The sequence below is a fragment of the Buteo buteo genome, chromosome 10 (genome assembly GCF_964188355.1).
Source record: "Buteo buteo chromosome 10, bButBut1.hap1.1, whole genome shotgun sequence".
Taxonomy (NCBI): domain Eukaryota; kingdom Metazoa; phylum Chordata; class Aves; order Accipitriformes; family Accipitridae; genus Buteo; species Buteo buteo.
This window is the reverse complement of record NC_134180.1, coordinates 6,681,121-6,702,531: the sequence shown is the minus strand read 5'-3', so window position 1 is coordinate 6,702,531 and position 21,411 is coordinate 6,681,121. Positions and strand designations below refer to the sequence as shown.

General features: G+C 47.8%; 1 protein-coding gene across 4 annotated transcripts in view; it reads right to left on the bottom strand.

The window, feature by feature from the left end:
- Positions 1 to 913: 913 nt before the first annotated feature.
- ATF6 (activating transcription factor 6) overlaps positions 914 to 21,411 on the bottom strand; it is an 83,866-nt gene continuing 63,368 nt past the window's right edge. For 3 of the 4 annotated variants that reach the window (XM_075038352.1, XM_075038354.1, XM_075038355.1), the window contains one exon: positions 914 to 3,503. In XM_075038352.1, the coding sequence (XP_074894453.1) occupies positions 3,295 to 3,503 (209 nt within the window). In that variant the 3' untranslated portion in view covers positions 914 to 3,294. The other variant, XM_075038356.1, reaches the window with a different exon arrangement.

Sequence of the window (21,411 nt, the reverse complement as noted above, 5' to 3'; positions counted from 1 at the left end):
TGCTGGCACTTACGCCGAGGACTGTCCCCTCTGCACGGGGCTCTGCCCTTTGCAACCCGCTCTGGGGGGCCAGGTGTACCCCGAGCCCCGACTGCCATCTGGAGCGAGCTGGCGGCAGGAGGGGGATGCTGTAAATATGTGTAGATGGCTTTTGTTTGTTCATTTTTGTAACCCAAAATAGTCCCCTTTTTAGCATTTGCTGGGTGAAGGCTCCGCTCGGCCGGGCGCTGGGCTGCCGGGGCTGGGGGAGCCCTCGGGGCTGGGGGAGACCTGGGTCCCCATCCCGCTGCCGCTCCATCTCCCGTGGGGTCTCAGCCCCCGTCCCCTCTCACTGCTGCACTCGCCCTGGTCCTGGCTGTTGGCCAGCGGGAGCCCCTGCCCTTCTGCCCGGCAGCATCTTGTATTTACCTGCTGTCAATAATAAAAGATCAAGTACCTTTGCAGCTGTTCGGGGCTTTCTTTGGGTCTAGTTCACCCTCTGGGTGCATTGAAATGTACAGGGGTTTTTTTTTGGGGGGGTGGGTTTTGGTTGTTTCGGTGAGTGCCAGTTTACACACCAAGTGGCAGCAACGCATGTTGGCTGGAGGGGGGCTCTGGGCTGCTTGGGCTTGGCACCAGGGCAGGGTGGCACGGCCACATGCAGCCCTGAGAAGAGCTTGGCTCTGTCATGCCTGCAGTTGCCTTCAGGTCACCAAGGGCTGCGGTGAGACCTTCCCCCCCCATGGTCTCCTCTTCCCCAGGCTCTGGGGGAGCAGCTCGTAGAGGCTGCCCCCTCCCCAAGAGGAGGAGACGGGGGAGGCTGGGTGCATGTGTCTTGGGCAGTGCCAACGCTGGGCTGAGCAGAGCCACACTGCAGCCTGCGAGATGATAATGTGCTTAATTAAAATAGTATTAACAAGCAAAAGAATAATAATTAATAATAATAATAAATAAAAGAACCATTTTATTGCCTTCAGTGCTAGGGACACAGAGAACAGAACCACACTGGACGAGAGATGCTCTCCACCGGCGGAGCCCAAAGGTGCCGGCTGAGGACGCGGTGCCGCAGCGGTGCCGCAGCATTCCCCAAGCCCCCGGCCCCCAGCAGCAGCCCTTTCCAATGTGCTGAGCTGTGCCAAGCTCAGCCACCGCCGCCGGGTTCCCTCCTCGGCTCTCCGGCCGCAAACACCCCCCAGAGCAGCTGGCTGCCCCTGCCCGGGGCTGCGGGGGGGGGGGAGTTGCGTGCCTCTGGCTGGGGCACCGCCGGGGTTTTTTATTTTTGACTATTGTGTGAGCTGGCCCACAGTCAGGTGGGGCCGGGGCCAGGAAAACGAACTGGTGCAAGGAGCGCAGCCAAACCCCTTGCCGAGCCCGGCTGCTTCCCAGCAGCGCGAGCGCCGAGGGGACGGGGGGCCTGTGCAGCTCGCGCTGACTACGTGGCAAAGGGCAAAGCTTTTCCATAGTGTTGCAAGGCACATACTTTACAGGGGTGTATTGCTCCTCACCCTCCTCCTCGCCTCCCCCCAGGCTGTTTGTCTTGCTGCAGGATCAACCTTTATTTCCTAACGGCCACACACAAAAATAATAATAATAATAATAATGATAATAAAAAACCCACATCAGTCGGTCAGCGGTTCAGACAATGAAGGAAAGGCAGTTGGCTGGCAAACTGAAGCCCACCATCTTCTGTGCTAACTGCAAAGGGGAAAAAAAAATAATGTAACATGCTGAAGTCATTACGAAAGGCCGATGCTCTCCTGGTGTCTCATCCCAGCTGAGCACCGCGGTGCACCATGCGCTGGAGCCCCTCGGCCCACCTCTGGCCCAGGGCTTGGCTGACAAACTTGGGACCAGTTAACAGAGCTCTGCAGCGGGCTTCGTAATGTCGACTGCAGCAAGAGCCGTGTCTAGTAGCTCAGTGCTTTGGGGCAAATGGCACGCTCCCCTGCTGCGTGACGGGTGGCTCTCAGTGCTGGCAAGGCAGAGAAGGGGGGTGTGGGGGTGAGCGTGTGTGCGTGTCTCTGTGTGGGTCTGTGTTTCAGGAGGAAGGTGCTGTGGCTGTGTCCCACTGAACTGAAGCAGCTCTTCCACCCTGGCACGGCCAGCGCCGCTCCGTAGGCTGTTAGCAGTGAAAAGCATTAAATATCACCCCCCCCCCCAAAAAAAACCCAACAACCAACCAAACAAAAAACAGAGGGGGAAAAAAACCCCACAAAACAAAAAGAACAGTAGTACAATCTTTGGAAATGCACGTGCTGCACCAAATCACCACCCTTGGGCCAAGCCCCAGCCTTTTGCCACGCGGCCGCGTGGGCTGAGGAGGACAGCAGCAGTGTGCGGGAGAGCGCACGCAGGTTTGGGGGGGATGTGTGGTGTGTGTGCATGCGTTTGTGTGTGTACACTGCCTCGGAGGGCAGCTCAGGCCCCGTACCACTGTAGCCGTGCGGGTTGTTCTGCTTGTAGTGCTTTGGCTGTAAGTGCTGGTTCCCAGCACCCGGCTGGGTGGCTGGGGCTGCGCTGCCCCATGGCACCGCTGCAACCGTGGGCAGCAGCCCAGGGCTTCCCGGCAAGGGAGGCTACACAGGCAGGGATTTGGGCAGGCGTGTGGGGTTGACGAGGAGTGGGGCTGTCTGGCCAAGGCCAGCACAGCCGCTCTGGAAAGAGGAGGGATGCTCTTGCTCCTAGGGCGCAGGGCCAGGGCGAGGGTGGCAGGCCCGGCGTGGGCTGTGCGGCTGCGGCTCTGCCTGCACCCGCCGCTGGGAGCCGGACACGGCTTCCTCCTGCTGCCCCGAGTGCACTGCAGGGATGGAAGCCTGATGTCGAGCATGGGCCTCTGCAGCTGTGTCTCTGGGCAGGACCCCAGTGCTCAGCACGCCACCTCAGGAGGCAGTTTAACAGGAACAAAAAGTAAAAAAAAACAACCAAAAAACAAAAACAAACCAACCCACAATTTTGGACAGTGCATAAGTAGCAAGGACGTCCCGTGTCCCCTCCTGCACCAGCCCCAGGCACCAGCTGCTGATGCTGACACCAGAACTGCAGCAGCGTGCCTCACCCACACCTTCGGCACCAGGCGTCGCAGGCTGCCTGGGTCCCCCCAGGTCTGTCCCTGGCAAACGGCCAACTGAGCTGTATATTCCCTGGGCAGGATGCGGCCATTGGGTAGGGTCAGGCACAGGCATGGGGCTAAGCGGGGTCTGTCCTTGCTGTGCCGATGTGCCAGAAGTCCCAGGGACCTGCTAGCGAAGGGGCTCCGTCTGGCAGCAGGACCTGCTGCATGCCGGGCGCGCAGGCCGTGCTGCTACACCGCAGGAGCTACTGCAGGGATTTGACAATAGCCCTCAGGGTATGGGGTGTCTCCGAGACAGAGGGAGACGCGCTGTAGAAGGTGTCAGTGTGATTCCTGCGCTGCTCTCGGAGGTACGGAGGGACAGATGAACTTTTGATGTGGAGGATCCTGGTGTCCATCACTTCGCAGTCGATCTGCATCATCACCTCGTAGTCCTGCCCGTTGATCACATTCTCTGCAAAAGTAGGAAAAAAAAGAAATTAGAGTTAGCCCTGCAAGCTGGTGACCCAACAACACCAAAAGCAGAGCTTTCTGGACCTTTTTTTGTCTGGAGCAGGAGCTGGAGAGGGGGGGACCCCCTTCCTTTTTGCAGCTCCACACACGGAGCTCCATCTCACACGGCGCAGCCCCAGCCTGCTCGTGACACCTCAAAGGGCCCAGGCCATGCTTAGCATGTGCAGTCACACCTAGAAATTAATATAAGTCTTTTCTTTTCCCCTTCTTCACCTGCACATAATTACCGATGGAGTTTGCGCTTTATAACATTTATTACCGAACTGTTGTTCTTGAGCCACTGAAGTGTAAGGGTGATTGAAGATAGGGCTTATTTAAGCAAGCTGAATGTTTCACTTTCTTTTTATTGGTTTAAGAATACTGTAACCCCCCTTGACACTGAGGATCCAGAGGAATTTCTGCACCAGATTATTAATAAAAAAAGTTAAAACGCGATCTCTCGCAAGAATTAACTGTGCCTCATTACTGTGCTGACCTGGCTGTTGTACTTGCATGACGTTGTGGTGGGACACTGGAGAAGGCCATTAGCCTTGAGAGGCCTCCGGACACAGGGAGAACCAGGCCAGCACGTGGGACCCCGGCGCAAGGGCATGCCGGGCTGCATCACCCCAGCACGGCCCCAAGCCGGGCATGTCTGCTGCCACAGAAGCTCCTGGGCTTACAGGCAAAGGCTGTGCACATGGCCAGCATCTGCTGCCTGGATTTAAAGGTGGGAGGCTATTCCCTGCATAGACAGTGTGTCCAGGAATGTGAGAGCCGAGATCGGATTTCCAGGCACGACCAATCCTTGCCTTTCAGAGTCAGAAACGCTGACTGCCATCGGCAGGGTTTTCTTTCTCTGCCTAAGAGGATGGAAGATCACCTAATGGAAAGCGTATGAATTGGAGGAATGCAATATACATTACTAATTTTTACTGTTTTCCTGGATTAACTCTGACTCTGGATGACAGCTGACAACCGTGGCCGGACCCTCTTGTACCCCACGCCACCTGTAGAAGCCATTAGATCAAATATGTCTGGTATAGTAATGAAAAGCAGGAGCAAACCCTTGCTAAGGGGGCTGAGAGCCTGCAAGGGAAATCAAAGCTCCCACCTGCAGAAATGAAATGGAAAAAGCTCTGTATGTGCCACCGAGCGACTGAGGCCAGGAGCAGCTGTGCATGTCTCTGTGTCACTGACCCAAACAACCCGAGAAGCGCCTGTCCCGGCCACGGTACTGCTGATAAAGCCCTGCCATAGCTTTGGGTGCTGTGTCCCCCGCTGGGACCCTTTTTGAGGCCATCCCACCAGATGACCCCTTCTCTCATGCTTTGGATGTGCTCTTGGTTCCCACCCGGCAGGCTCAGGACCAGACGGCAGAGAGGGCTGTGCTGGTGGTGCTGCTCAGGACAGGGGGCTGCACGGGGCAGCAGAGGGGCACGAGGGGAAGCTCGGGGCGGGGGGGGTGCAAAAAGCTTGGAGACAGCAAATAGGAACAGATTAGCTCCCTGTGACACAGCAAGCTGAAAACACAGCTCCTCAGCTCTCACGTTGCAGATGACAGCTCGATAGGACCCCGGCTATGCGAGAAAATGCGCTCCGAAGCCACAAGTGGGTGAGGTGGGATGGGATGGCAGCCAGGGCCAGGAAAACCTCTCGGTAAGGCAGTAAGACTTTCCCGCAGCCTGCCCGCAGCAGCCAGCACAGTGGGCTATCGTTAGGTTCCCTGGCAGTGCAGAACGTGGAGGAGAACAGCAATCCCGGAGAGCAGCCCGTGCGAGGGAGGGAGCTGCACTGCGTGGGTGGCAGCGGGGAGCACGGGAAGTGGATCAGCCCAACTCAGCCAGCCGGGATCCTGCTTCTCCCAGTGCTGACACAGGCTCCTTCTGTGAATAAGTGGACCACGATTAAGTAAGCCACAGCTCTGCTACCTTGTGCAAGAGGTGCTGTGTCTTGAGGCCACCACAGCTGAGAGAGCTGGGAGGAATCACGCTCACAACGAGCGTGGGTCTCACAGACCCAACTCAGACATTTGCAAAGTGCCCGAATCCTGCCCTGTGTCTATGAATCAGCCCAGGAGTGACACTCGGGTTTAGACAGCTATCCGATTCTTTCCCCTTTTGGGTTGAAGGTATTGTCGATGAAGAACTGTTGCAGGGAGCCTCTGCTAAGGGTCTCGTCTCACAGGGATGAGGACAGTAGTGGGAATGGCTCAATTCCCACGACAGACATTTCCAGCAGCCTTTCTCATTACCGTTAGCACCAAACTGACTTAGAACAGGAAGTGGGATTTTTCCGCAAAGACAGCAGTTACTGCTTGGTGATGCTGCCGGGCGCCTGGACGAGCTGTGTTGAAAGGAGCAGTCCGAAAGCCATGCCAGCCCCGGGACGCCTGGCCACCATCGGAGAGCCCTGCCCGGCCCACCCCAGCCCAGAGGGTGGAGGGGCTGATGCTCTGTGTAAACCCACGTGATGCTCTCAGCAAAACAACAGGCAAACGTGACCTGAATGCAGTCGGCGCAATCTGATGTTTGGAAAGACTAGCTCACTGTCAAAGGGGCAGGCATTGCAAAAATGATTCCACATGGCTCCGTCCTGAGCTCGATGCCATTAAACTGTTTCACGATCTGGATGAGGAATAGAGAGCATACTCATAAGATTTCTGGAAGATGCTAAACTGGAGAGATTTCAGCCACCTTGGAGTATTGGATTAGATTGCAGTTTCAATAAAACAGAGAAGCTGTCCAAAATCTTCAGGATGCATTTCAACCAAGGCCAGAGTGAAGTACAATGCTCAGGAGAACTGGAAAACATGAGTACAAAATGGGGCTGGGCAGAAGAGCTTGCAGAAAAGGCTCGAGGACTGCAGAGGATCACTGCGGATAAGCCAACAACATGACAGGACTAGAAATAGAATCATACAATCATTTAGGTTGGAAAAGACCTTCAAGATCATTCCAACCATCAACCATGCCCACTAAACCATGTCCTGAAGTACCCCATCTACTTGCTTTTTGAATACCTCCAGGGATGGTGACTCAACCACTTCCCTGGGCAGCCTATTCCAATGTCTGACAACCCTCTCAGGAAAGAAATTTTTCCTAATATCTAACCTAAATCTCCCTTGCCTCAACTTGAGGCCATTTCCTCTTGTCCTATCTCCAGCCACCTGACAGAACAGACCAGCACCCACCTCACTGGGCACACTGCTGGCTCATATTCACGTGGCTGTCAACCAGCACGCCCAGGTCTTTCTCTGCCAGGCAGCTCTCCAGCCACTCTTCCCCAAGCCTGTAGCGTTGCATGGGGTTGCTGTGACCCAAGTGCAGGACCCGGCACTTGGCCTTGTTGAACTTCATACGATTGGCCTCAGCCCATCGATCCAGCCTGTCCAGATCTCTCTTTGTAAAGCCTCCCTACCCTCAAGCAGATCGACCCTGCCTCCCAACTTGGTCTCATCTGCAAACTCAATCCCCTCATCCAAATCATCAATAAAGATATTAAACAGAACAGGGCCCAACACCGAGCCCTGGGGAACACCACTTGTGACCCACCGCCAACTGGATTTCACCCCATTCACCACAACCCTCTGGGCTCGGCCATCCAGCCAGCTTTTCACCCAGCGAAGAGTGCACTTATCCAAGCCATGAGACGCCAGCTTCTCAAGGAGTACGCCATGAGAGACAGTGCCAAAGGCCTTGCTGAAGTCAAGGAAGATAACATCCACAGCCTTTCCCTCATCCACTAGGTGGGTCACCTGGTTGTAGAAGGAGATCAGGTTGGTCAAGCAGGACCTGCCTTTCGTAAACTCATGCTGTCTGGGCCTGATCCCCTTCTTATCCTGGACTTGCCATGTGAGTGCTCTCAAGACAAACCATTCCATAATCTTCCCCGGTACCGAGGTCAGGCTGACAGGCCCATAGTTCCCCAGATCCTCTCTCTGACCCTTCTTGTAAATGGGCGTCACATCGGCAAGCCTCCAGTCCTCTGGGACCTCCCCTGTTGACCAGGATCACTGATAGATGATAGAGAGTGGCTTGGCAAGGACCTCCGCCAGTTCCCTCAATCAACTTGATTTGATTTGATACCAACATCTGGGAGACACCAGTGGAGCACAAGGTGGGTTTTCCAGAGAGGCCCCGACAAGCGCTGAGCTCACCAGTTGTGTATGGCTGATCTCTAGAGGGGTCAGTGTACGTAACCAGTGCCTTCTCTCAATGCTCGGGTCAGCGTGTACTGCGCTGCCTGAGCACGTACCCATCACACCTCACGGGGAGGCAAATGCAGGCAGAGGTGTCTCTGAAGGCAGGACTGACAGCCCAAAGTTGCTGCCCGTTGCCGCTGCTCATTTGCCGGCTGGAAGGTCAGCACTGCCAACGTGCATTACACAGGGCTGCTTAATAGCCCAGAGCAACACCAACACTGAATTATTTCTAAAGTTTATTGTGTTGAATTACCTATGACTGATGTTTTGTGGGATTACATAAGTGAAAACACAGGAACGGATGTCCTGTAGAGGTGTCTGGATTTATAAATAGATTTATTGCTCCTCTTTGAAGTTCCGAACATACAGCCTCTCACACGGTACAGCCTCAGGCTTAAGAAGCTATCCTTCCCAGGCCAAAAGGCTGTGTTGCAGTTAATTATTTGTTAACAGGTTTAAAAGCTGTGCTTCAGATGATGGACTATTTCAAATTAACAGCAAAGGTAATTGTGCCAAGCGTTGCTGTTCTCTGACGGCACCTTCTCAAAGAGGCTCACTGGCTCTTGCGGGCTGTACCAAACTCCCAGCATGAGCTTGGTCTAGGGAACAGAAATCTAATTCCCCACTGCTGCTCTCTAGGGTTTATGGCAGCTTCTCTTAAAAACAAACATGTTGCAAGATCCAACTGACGAAAGCTGAAGTCTGCAGTCCAAACCAAAACTGTTTAGCAAATAAGGCTGAGGGTAATAACTACTGTTACAAATTACTCAAGATGATGGAAGATTGTCTTCATAATTGAAGCACTAAATTTTCAAAACTGGCTTATTAGAAAGACCATTAAACCAAAGTCCTCCTTCTCCCCTTAGTAGTACTGACACGTATCAATCAGTTGAATGTTCAAATGTCCACCTTTGAGATCAGACATCTACTTCTATAACAGATGCTGTCTTAGAGAAAGGCAGAAGACAGGCGGAGGGCTTGAGAGGCAGGCAATGAAAATCTTGGTGTCTGTTCTGCAGTAAGTCAGAACAAATGGTGATGTCAATTGTCTCTCTAGTCTCAAACTCTATACATGTCAGTGGGCTGTTTGGCCCCATGGATGCAGTCATAGGGCAGGAACACGTTATTCTGGTAATTTACCCTTTCCCACTTACATGTACCCTCCCCCAAAAGCTTTGCTGCAGGAAAATGCTTGTCTTGAACACTGCACAGTTCACAGAGGGGCTGAAACAGAGCTCCCCTGACATGCCACCTGACCTTGCTGAAGTGTTTCAGGGCTGTAACCAAACACCATGGAAGAGCTTCACAGCTTTCTGAAGGTGTGCTCACACCTTAGGTACATTGATAGAGCCTTGTTCTACCAAATCATCTATGAATTTGGTAGAACAGTCCTACAGCGGACTACCCAAAAAAATACTCTGAGACCAATACTGTATAATTCAGGGCCTGGGCCACTGATTTGATATCCCCAATCCTCAGACTCTTTTCTAAGGCCCCAATTGCCTTTGCAGTAGGTAACCCATGTACCTACTGGCTGATTTCTTAGTAGGCGACTTGTTAAAGTGGTCAGAACCTGCCTGGCTCTACTCCCACTGTGCTCACTAAATACACAGTTAAGCAAGCGTCAACCACGTAGATCTGGACTACATGTCCTCACTTCTTCTGGTAAGATACAGGAAGGGAAATCGCTTGCCCCATCTTTACTTTAACTACCTGTCTTTGACAGTAAGGCTAAAGAATCATTCCCTCCTCGTGGACAACAGTGTTGAGTGAATTTGCTATCCATGGAATTAGTTTAGTTGATGTCAAAGTAGGTGCCAGGGAATTATCTCTGCGCAAGGTGATACAAAACCACTAACTCTTTTAAAACCATCTTTGCTGAACAGCTACTCATGCCCTTTATACTTTCCACATTTCCTTCCAATGAGAAAGTTTGCTTTGCCACACCAGATTCCAAAGACAGTCTGTGTCAGCGTTAATTTACACTTGGAGCCCCTTCTGTAACCCCATGTATTACACCAGCAGGAACCAAAGCAGCTTGCAAAGAGCCACCAGATGTGTTCCAGTACCTGGTTGCTTTGCGTTAGCTGTGCCAAGCTGACGATGCTAAAGTTCGATTTAAAGAATGATTTAGCACCAAACTACCCAAATAATTTATATTGCAACCTGCCCTGGCCCAAAACAGAGCTTATGTTTAGAGCAGCACAGAGTTCAGAAAGCGCAAGCTTCAGAAGAAGATGAGGGCACCAGCTGCACGCAGCCCTGGGGCTGGCCTGTTGAAGGGCTGCAGCTGTCCTCGGACATAATTCAGGGGGCTTTCTCTGCACTGCCACTTCTGCAATCTTCCATCTCATCTCTGCTGAGCAGCCCTGACTGTCCTACCCAGCACATCTGCACAATGTTTCCATCTGAAGGGTTGGTATACACTACCAAATAAGTATATAAATGAAGCAGTGTTACTCTAACAGCTACACAGACTAAAAATACACTCACTGCAACAACGCAGCAGGGTTCCTAAAACATTTACAGATTTGCTTGTTAGACAGGATTATTTGAGGCAAGGGAGAAAGTTATATTGTGACCCAAATAACTTCTCTTTTTGAAAGTAAATTCCTCCTTGGAACTACTTCCAAACAAACCAGTTGCAATGGTCTCGCCTCTGTGGACTCGGCTGTCCTCAGTCCCTGACCCAGGTTAAGTGAAATCCTGGGCACTTCAGTTCTCCAGGTCTCTGAGCACCTCTCAAACAGTGAGCCAGGCTGCTGGGTCTATACGCATACAGAAACAGGGGTCATGGTCAGAAACACTGGATCCACATAATCAAAGTCACTTTGACAAGCCACGAGCTGACAGCAAGGAGACAGGGTCTCTCCCCATGCCTAAGCTGTTGGAACATTGGTGTCAGGGGCTATCCAAGCAGGATATATTACAGGCATGAGGGGCAAGCAGGAAAACTGGAGGAAACAAGCTCTCTGTGCCTTCCTAGGTAAATAATGGAGCCACAGGAGAGATCGGCACTGGCTGCGGATGAGGAGCACAACATGCCCTTAGCTTACACCACTACGTGATTTTTGGAAAAGGCCAGCGCCTGTGGGCAACGCGGTCAGTGGCAGATCTGTGCCAGATGGTGCTTTGCAGTACCTGGTGCAGACTGGGAGGTCTCAGGGAGAGGGAAGATTGGCTCTTCCCAGGGACCATTTCCCACCTGATCTCCCACCTCTCCTTCCAATCTTCTTTCCTGCTGCACAGCCACTTCCCTCTAAGAGAAAGAGCATGAGCTACAGAGGAGAGGGCCCAGTGTGGATCTACTGTGATTGCTCTTGTTTTGGAGAGGGAGCCAATGGCCATCCCAAGAAGAGAAGATCAGAATCACCAGTGTTGACCCTCCCAGGCACATCATTTAAAGCTCCCTCAGGTAGAGTATTTCTTGGAAATACTGAGACATTTTTGACAGCACTGGCTGTGCATATGTGTGTTGTTGGCAGGGTATCATTGCTGCAGGATGGCCATATTTGAACCTAACCAGCTGTGGCAATGCTAATGACAAGGGAAAAAAAAAAGAAGAGAAAACAAAGACAAGGGGCAAAGCTGTTCTGCTGCACAGAAAACTCTCTTGGGAGTGAAGGAAAAAGACTGGAGAAAGAGCAACTCTGTCAGCCAGAGCCATCCCATGCCTGCTTGGGAGGCACAAAAAGTATAAACAAACTCCCCACGCAGCCTGCAAATCCAGACATACCCACTTACAAGACAAATAACTGTACACAGGAGAGCAGCCTAGAAAGGCATTCCAGTAAAGGCTTCTTTCAAGAACAAGGGCTGGAGGGCTTGTCCCAGGACAGCACATAGGGGACTGCTCCCTCTGAGCGCAGCAGGGAGGGACTGGGAGGCATGGGCACGGTCCCTTCGGTCCCTACCATGGGTCTAGCATCTTACAGATGCTGTTAGAGCTGAAAAACCTTTCTAGCCCAATGCTACCTTTGGTTTTAAATGCCAGCAACTCCTCCTCTTCCTGCTGCGCTGGTGGACTGGCTGGTCTCCTTTTCTAGCCTTGGTACTGCCTGAGGACAGCTGTTCTGCACAGGCAGGAAAGCAAAGTCCTGGCAGCAAAGTCCCATCCAACCTGTACTTCTGCCTCTAACAGTGACCAGTAGCACAAGCAAAAGTCAGGGCAAGCCTGTACTTTTGGTGATATATGAAATAGTAAATAACTGCTTCCTAGCTACCTTATCTACACCATTCAAGTTCTTCAGGTTCTGTTATAACCCTTCCCTCAGCCATTGCTGTCAAATTCAGTAGTTGCTGTGGTAGGGAAGCTGTTACCCTTAATGTTCATTCGTGTTGCTTTTTTCCTGCATCTTTTGTTGGTTTATACATATCTATAAACACCTATGACCAAAAATGTATAGTATTGAAGATGGGGATTCAGCAGGGCTGTAAAGAAGGTTCATGTTTTGTTTTCTACTCCCTCTCTAATAAACTATAGTGCTCTTCTTCCTCAGATAAGCCAACACTTCAGGGAAGGATGCGCAGTGGCTCCTCTGAGCAGTAACAGCTCGGTTAGAACCTGGCATTGTGTGTTTGGTCAGGAACATTTTTCCCACGCAAATTCTTCTGCAATTTTTTCACACCAAGTTTCACCTGCTGAACTTGAACCTGTTGCACTCCCTCCCAAGACCTTCCAGCCTGTGCCTTGAGATGCGTGAGCATCTCCCCAGCACAGACCGTGTGGGAGTCTACTCATAGTAACCCCTTCATTGCAAAATTTGACCATCTGTTTCCACCTTTTATTTACACCTTAGAGATATACTAATCCACAAGTGAGCCTTCCCTCCTGTCTCACAAAAGCTTGCTTTCTTTTAGCAGTCTCTGAAGAACTACCTTTTTCCAAGTTTTTTGAAAACTCAGGTATGTTACTGTGCTGAAGAGACCACCCTTATCCTCACACTCGCTATTCTTCCAAGGCCTCCGATGGAGCACTAAGGTAGCACTTTCCTCTGCAGAAGCTGTGCTATCTCTTCCCAATCTATCATATGTACCACGGCATGCTCAACTCTCACAGATTCAGCCAGCTTGTGCAAAAGTGAGACTTGATTTTTTACAGTTCCTGAGGCCATTTTTAAAAAGTTTGCCTTATTTGTCACTTGCCATTCTCCTGATATTTATACAGCCTCAGTGGTTAACACCAGCACAAGAAGTTTTTGCTCTTTCCTTCAACAGTGCTGACTTCAACTTTAAGTGCTCTTTGACACCTTGGTTCTCTACAGGCACTAGAGATTCCCTGGCAGGCTTCCTCTGAAAAATGTTTTTATTATTTTTTTTATGCCTCAGGCATGCTGTTCCTCAATATCTTTTCCTGGCTTGACTTCTTATGGTTTGACATTTAGTCTGCCAGAAATTGTCCTCTTTTTTCTATTCCCTCATTTGGCTACAATGTCTATTGTTTAAAAGATATCTTCTTACTTCTATGAATTGACTTTAATGTGTTACTTAAGCCCTTTGGATTTTTTAGGGTCCTTTTAAAGGCTTTTGCACTGAGCTTTTAATCTTTAATCAATCTTTATAACATTTGCCAGCATTTTACCCTATAGGTTTTTCTTTTAATATGTTTTCCTGTTCTTATTTAGCCCCTACCTTTGAACTGTAGTATGTACTTCACCATTTCAATTTACAAATTGGCCCTTACTGATAAAATTAATTTAAGTATTTGACTTAGTTTTTTTTCAAGAGGCAGCATCACTTCTTCATTGACATGGACCTTCTCTATCACTCAATATCATTTGTATCCTAGCGTTAAAGTGTCTCACTGATTTAAGAGTGAAGGCTGATGAGAGCCTGTATTCACTTACAGTTGAAATGTCTTTATAGGTTGGATGGTATCCAAAGAGTGAGCTGAATTTTCCACCTGTCTCACTTGGATACATAAAATTACCTCATTTATTTAGATACTGTGATCAGCTCTTGCTCGTAGAAGAGTATTTTTAACACCATCTCTGTGAAGCTTCTATCTGTGTGGGGCAAGCACTTTCCTCCACATGAGCTCCTCTGATTCAATGCATTTGCCAGTTAATTAAAAAAAGTCATACACACATGCTGCAGAGTGCCTATCTGAATGCGGCATGCTAATAAAAGTGAGACGTCTGTTTCAAACATTTCTGTCTCTCAGCTACAGCAACAGGAGATTTACAGCTTTAATGTATGAGTCCTGCTCTGACACAGAGGTGCCTCCTTTCTCACGGTGAGGAGCAGCTCGGGCTGGCAATCATTTCTTCATCCGCATTCACCCAGAAGGCATTTGTGCTGTACAGGGATATGCTACGGTCCCTTCATCTGGGGCCACTACAGCATAAGACAGGATGGAGGTAGATGATGTACAATGAAGTGGTGGATGACCAAAAATGTTCTTCAGATGCTCAGGACGTATTTTTCAAATGCTTTCCTACAGTAACCCTGCTACAAAGGATCAAGCCCGGAAGACACCCAGGAAGCACCAGAGGCAAGGTGGACTGAATGAAGAGGGTGAGAAAAGCTGCAGCGTGGAGGACTGACCTGGGATGTGAGAAGAAGGCAAAGGCCTCCCGGCCCCGCTGGCGGCAGTCTCCTTAGAGACTGCAATCCGAACACTGAAAAAGACCGTCTTGGACTGCTGTGTTTTTACTAATCTCTAGGTTTACTCCAGTGATGTTCTCAAGACAGAACTCATAAATGTGAACCTACTCTACCAGCTCTGCTGCAGTTTTTTATGTTTTTACAGGGTGAGCTCATTATGGATAATTATGTTTCAGATCACTGCAGAAATAAAGAGCTACCAGAGTTGGCCTATGTATCACAAACATAAAACTGTGTTTGCCACCTATAATTTAACACTAAGAGGAATTATGTAATCTTGAATTTACAACATTTGAAAATGTATTAAGGCAGATCAGCTGGGCTCGAGGCTAGAATTACGATGTGCTGCACAAACACAGTTCAATGTAGCCAAGATGGTGACGGTAATCTCACAGATCGGGATGAAAATTTTTTCTTTGCTTTGCAGCACAGCTCTCAGCACAGTGCACTCCGTGAAGCTTTGTGGGAGAGCATACCTACATGGCAGTATCAGCATCCAGGGTTAATGAACATCTACAAAATAGGGTCTCTGCAGCGAGACGCATACACGGTCAGTTCTAAATGGAATCTGGCTCCTTCTGCAACTCCATACTGGCATCCATACTGGCAGCTAATGTCACGGGTTTCTTTTTTCTTCTGCTTTGTGAATTTTATAGAAGTGTGTCTTTTATATGGAAAAAAAACAATCTGGTGTAATAACTCAACATTGGCATTGGAAATACTAAGTACAAAGTCCAATTAACTTATGACTCATTCTCTACCCCCCTCATGAACAGCATGTTCCCAAGAAAATGCCATCTGTAGCATTTATCCCATCTATACAGGGAAGACCAGTCACACTGGGGCTCCGTCTGCTCTATCACACAAAACCCAAGAGATATTCTTTTTTGTATTAACGAAGGGGCAAAAAGGCACAGAAGATCCTCTGAAATCATCATTCTGTTCTTTTGAATACATAAAAATAGGTTACTCATTTAGCAATTTAGGTAAACATCTCGTTATGAAAAGTCATCGGGGAATAAGCCTTTATGATTTCATTTCTTGATCGTTTCCTGTCTAACTAAATAAACATGAACTCAAGTGACACAGATTCCATTAGTTTTGTGCACAGATTCTTGAATGATTTCTTTCATACTTTTTTGAATAATTTAATCTTCTCCTTCCTGTCAAAGACAACATATGTTAACAGGCAATGGTTGGGGAGAGCAGAGTCTCTCAAAGACAACAAAATCTGTTGAAAAGTTCTATTTAAGGTTGAATCTAGGCAATGATCAATTCCGATGTTCAAAGAAATGTAGGAAAGTTTTGGAGGGGTAGTCTGTTTTGGTAGACTGCATTTTTACATCACTTTGAAAAGAGAACTGAAGTGAGAACAACAGCATCTTACAATATAACTAAAATCTGTCGTTAAAATTCCTTGACAAAATACGTTCTGCCGTGATTTCAATCCTGACCTCTACAGCATAGCTTTACATGAGCACAAGAGCTGAAGTACATCTGTGACACTAGCAAACCATCCTAATTACAGCAGAACCACAGTAACCTGACAAGCTGCTTGTCCATGACTGCACACAGGAGACAGCAGACTCTCCTGGTTTCTCAGTCCAGGCTCAGTAATCAGCTGTTGCAGTGAGGTCTAACCGAGAGCTATATTCCTCAACTGATAGCTCAAGAAGCAGAAGGGTGGCATTTTCAAAATGGTCTGCAGACGTACAGCATGGAGACATTCTCAGATTTATTTTCCTATATCCCTGTTTAGAGGTTTTGATGCTTTGAAGGATTCTCAGTGACCTTCTTAAAAAACCTTAGCAGCCATGCTTCTTTCAGCTCACAGATAGGCTGCAATCCTACATACGCAACTTCCAGAGCCTTCTGCTCATACACTATAGCTTGTAAGGTTGTGCTGAATTTTCAGCACTTTCTGCTAAATCCAGATATAAAAGCAGAAACAATGATCTCTACAGATCATGCTTGTGTGGTCAAGAGACGTGTCCTCTGTACCTACCAGAATGGCATGAGCTTCTCAGTCTGGGACCAAGAACAGCAGCTGTGAGAGGGAGTCACAGGGACTGAGACTTGGCTTCTAAGCATGAAGAGAAGAAAGAACCAACACCAGCTAGAGACAGCTGGGGCTGTTAGCTTCCTGGAAACCATTCTGAAGCTATTCAAAGTGAGAGAGAAGGCTACCTAAAATGTTAAGCAGCAACCTTCAGTGAAGTCAGCTGCCGTTAAGTGGTATGTATTGTTTTAGACCTTCCTCATTCAATGACTGACTGGGAATATTGCTTCTTGCTCTGAAAGACGGAAATGGCATCTTTTGTTTGCTTGACCCTGAAAGGCAGAGGAAGTTGGAGGCTTTATTTATTCAACCCCAAGACATGGGAACTTACAGAACATTGTCACTTTCCAAAGAGCTTTTGTTTTTATTTTCCTTCTCAGCCTGTGTGGGTTCTATTTGCCTTATGGATTTTTCACAGACAGTTTGCTACCAGCCTTGGACATCTGTGAGTGGCTTGCACATGGCTGTCAGTTGAAAGAAGGTTCTTTGTAGCTGCATGCAAATAATCATGCTGCTTGATGGCAGAAATCACTCCCGTTTTGATCAAAAAGCCTCACCACTAGATTTGTTATTGACCTTTTTAATTAGAATGTGTATTATTTCAGAGCACTTTTGAAGTCTGTTACATCAGTATGATGATGGATGCTAGGAAGGAAGGCTGAGGGAAGTGGTCACGATCAGAAGCTGGCCAACACAACGGAGCATATGGACTTTGCAAAACTCGCCATCGCATTCACAGTATATTTCTGCCTTTAGGAGACTATTTCGCTGTTGTTTCATGACAAAAAGCAACTCTTAAGAGAACAAGGCTCCTTAAGAACCCAGGAACATATACGTTATAGAGGGTCAGGCACACAAACAGCTATCTCAAAGGAAGACTGAAGACAAGTGCTGTTGTGTGCCATTAGACTAAGGACCTATCCAGAATATTTGTAAAAAATTCAAAACTCCCTTTGTCATGGCTGCCAATTTCCAGAAAATGAGCCTCGGATCTCACTAGGGGCTTTCCCATCAGGTCTCTCACTTTTGTTTGTCTGAGAGCGCAGACACCAACCCTCAATCTGGAGAGAGCAAATGATGGAAGGACTTCCACGCATGGGGAACTGTTTTGCACAGGGATCCTAAGAATAAAAAAAGGCCTTTTTGGTCTTTGTGCTGCTGCTAAGGCCACCAGTACTCATGACGACTACACACCTGTACAGATGTTTACAGCTGCTCCTACCAAATGGAAGTGCAAGCTGTGAGAGTACCTAACCTAATCCTAGGGAGAAATGTATTAATGAAAGTGGCTTCTGGGGCTAAATGTTGAATGCTACCTCCTACACTGAATAACTGTACCTATGTTCTCACTTTTGTATCCTGCAAGGAGAGGACTACCGGTGGTGTGTGCTGTGCTGCAAAGCTGCAGGCATCCTGTAGAGACAAAAGGTTTGTGCTTGGGGTAGGAAGAGTGGCTTAGCTATGCTGTACTCTATAGATTATTTTGATCCAAAGATCAATGTTATAACCCACTGCATTTTTTACAGCAGTTAAGTAAATAGAAGGTTAATGGCAGATGTTTTCATTTAAACTTCAAGAAAGGCACTGCCTATATGTCAATTTGGAATTGGTGTAATGAGCCAACAAGACTCTGAATTACAATAAAAGCAAATTTAGGAATGAAATCTACTGGAGACTTAACTGGTCTCAAGTGCATAGTTAGATTTCTAAAATAATAGCTGCAATCCAGCATAACAAACATGACTTGCTTAAAAACAAAAGTCGGAGTTTAACTGTAAATTGCAGTTGGCTTTCATTCCCATGAGAAACTGCAAGATACTTCTTCTTGGAACAACTTCTCAGTAAAGGCACACTAATGGTGCCCCCAAAACCATGTACAGTGGGACTAGGACTACCCAGCTCTGCCTTTTTCCCTCCAGGCTTACCAACCCTAAGGTCCTTAGGTACTATCAGGGAAACTTTCTGTGAGTACTACTTGTGGCCACAAATGCTGGGGTGTTGTTGTTGGGCAGAAGCAGGTCAAAACATGGGCATGGCTGGCTGCAGAGGCCAAGGGGAGAGCTGTACTGAGGGACAGCAGGCAGCAGGGAAATGGGAGAAGGGTAAAGGGCTGCAAGAGCATCTGGGGAGGCAGAAATGGAGGAGATGACAGCAAGTACTGGCTGTGAACTGTGGGGGTGGCCCAGTGAGCTTGGAAAGGGGCTTGAAATAGGGTGGGAAAGAAGGAAAAGAGGGTAAGAAGGGGAGGATTAGCATGTACCAATATGTAACAAGTTACTATACTTTCTTAAAAAATGTAATACTTAAAACATATTTAACATATGTTAACATATTAAATATATTTAAATATTTAAACATATTTCTGTGCACCTGCACAGAAGCCCTCAGTGGGGATTTTGCTGGCTTATCCTCATGCTCAGAGAGGGGCATGGGTGATTCAGGCTGACCAGAAGAAGGAGCACATAGGAGAAAGTTACAAGGTAATGGAAGTTACAAGGAATTTTACTCTTTCAACATGCAACAACGGAATAATTTTTACCAAGTTTTTATCTTGCAAATGAATAACATATCGTTATTGCTTTGTACAATATTGTTCTCTGAAACTTCCATCTTACATGCGCACATACATGCACATATCTACTACAAAATTTTCTGTTGAGATTTGCCTTAGTTGCAAAGCACTAGGACTGCCACTGGCCAGACTTACCCCAACTCTTCACTCCAAGAAAAACTCTTCAAACTGTAAACTTGATTCTGCTTTGTACACTGGTGAAAACTGCCAGACCAATCTCACAGAACCATGTCGTTAACCTCCATGCCGAGCCATGTAGGACAGCGACTGACAACTCATTTTACTTCCTAATCTTTGTCCATACCTGTTCTCTGTCCCTGCAGCCGGTGATGAGAACAGCACAAGCCAGCTAAAGGTAGTCTCTAGCAGAGCTCAGAAGGCCCTCAAGCAATCAAAGTGCAATCAGAAAAAGATGACAGTCCTGCTGGGAAAAGACTGTCCAAGCAGTTCAAAGGGTTCTCGACTGAACTGTAAGCTGTTTCATGTTTGGAAACAGTGTCATGGGTAAACTTTAGTATACAGACAAATAAAGATCCTCCAGAAGAAAGCAAGTGATGAAGTTCCGAAAAAGTTTCAAAGCCAAAGCCACTCCACTTGCATTCCCTTTATCTCCTCTGCCAGGGTTGTGGCAGCAAAAAGGGCGGGCAAGTTAAGTGGCAGTGGAAAAGGTTTCCCTTCTTCCACAGAGATCTGGCTGAGGCATGAGAAAAGGCAGGAGGGGACAAGTTCTTTCACTGCAAGTTTTGCCAATTCTTCCCAGGGAGACCTGTCCTCTTCTAGCAGCCAACTCTCTGCAGGTGGACAAAGAATTAAGGTGGGCTTAAAAGAACAGCAGACAGCTGGGAGGAAAGCTTTGTTGTCAGCTAACTTCCAGATGCTTGTTCAGGACGTACTCAGTCCCTGTGGAGGCAGAATAGGGTGGAGGAGCAATGTTCTCAAAGGAAAGAAATGGGTTCTTTCCCAGGCAGCACTTTTTAGGGAATCATCTCCTCCAGGTAATCTACTAATAATCAAATGAAAAATCAAGCCAAGTTATCTACTGGGTCTTGTGTATCTTGTAATTTTTTTCCTAATACCTGGCTGAGTGTCACAGAGGAAGCAGTGTTTGATGCTGTTGTTTACTTAATGCTATCCTTGTGTCTCATCTGTTTCAACATCTCTGCCCAAATCCCTGGACGTTTTTTTATTTCCTGGATTATGCTGATGCTCTGAAGAAAAAGCCCAAAGAACTCAAGTAATTTCACAATGTTTCACTATTAATGAAGGATAAGATTTGTCACTGGATTCTGATGTGTATTTTCCAAATTATATTTACTCCAGTAACTGAGAAGTTATTTCAAGTAAAACAAGACTCAGTAACAAGTAAAGAAGAAATACTTCGTAATTTAGAAATAGTGTTTGTTCTTCAAGTGATAAAGTGCCCATTTGCACACGTGATAATTCAGGTCAGCCAGAAAAGGATTTTGGTAATGGACATGAAAAGGGAGTTTCAGGCAGATAAATGCCAAAAAAAATTCTGATACATCTAATAAAAATTCCCCTAAGATAGCTGGTTATAGATTATTGCACTCGACTTACTGTACTGCATGGGGAAATGTAATTATCAAAATGCTGAAAGCCTGAGCGGATTTTTTTTTTCTTAGTTTATGGAAATTTGCATCATCAGATAATGTTTTCGGCATGCTTGAATTTAACAAAAACATTTGGGTTTATGATTCACTTGTACTGTAAAACATAAGTTTTTAAAAAGGATTACGTGCACAGATACTCAGAAAGTAAAGTTTACACTGTTACAGGGTTCACGATGCGTTTGATGATTGTAACAGTGACCCTGTGCCCAAACATGTCCTAACTCGGCAGTTACTCACTGTATGAATTAATGATATATTTATACAGTTCATGTCCTGTCTCTCATGTGGGACTAAAATGCAGATCAAGAACATTTCTGTTCGCTAATAAGCCTGTGCCCCTAGTGCAAAAGCTGTTTTCTCTTCTGTCCTGGAGCACTGTAACATGATTATTATTAATCCTGACCATGCAGTGCTGAGAAGTCCCACTCACACTGAGTGTTGTATAACAGAGTGGTAAACAGCTGAGCAAGCCAATGGAAGGCAGTCAGCATCCTAACAAACCAGTAAGGCCAAGGAATTTGCCCTGCTAAGCCGGCATAGGAGGAACGCAAATGAGAGGATGAGGACAGTCTCCACACTCGATGGGATCTTTGTAGCCACCAAGATAGAGAAGCTAGATCACACTCAAGTAACCCTTAATCAGCCGTGTACAAATCACCAGGACTGGATGGCAACCACCCCTGTCCTTGGAGGAGCTAGAATGAGATACTGCACAACTGCAAGCCAGGTCAGGTAGCCTCTCATTAGTCTTGGTGACCAGGCACCGGTGATTTGCCAGCACCCCAGCTCCAGCAGGGA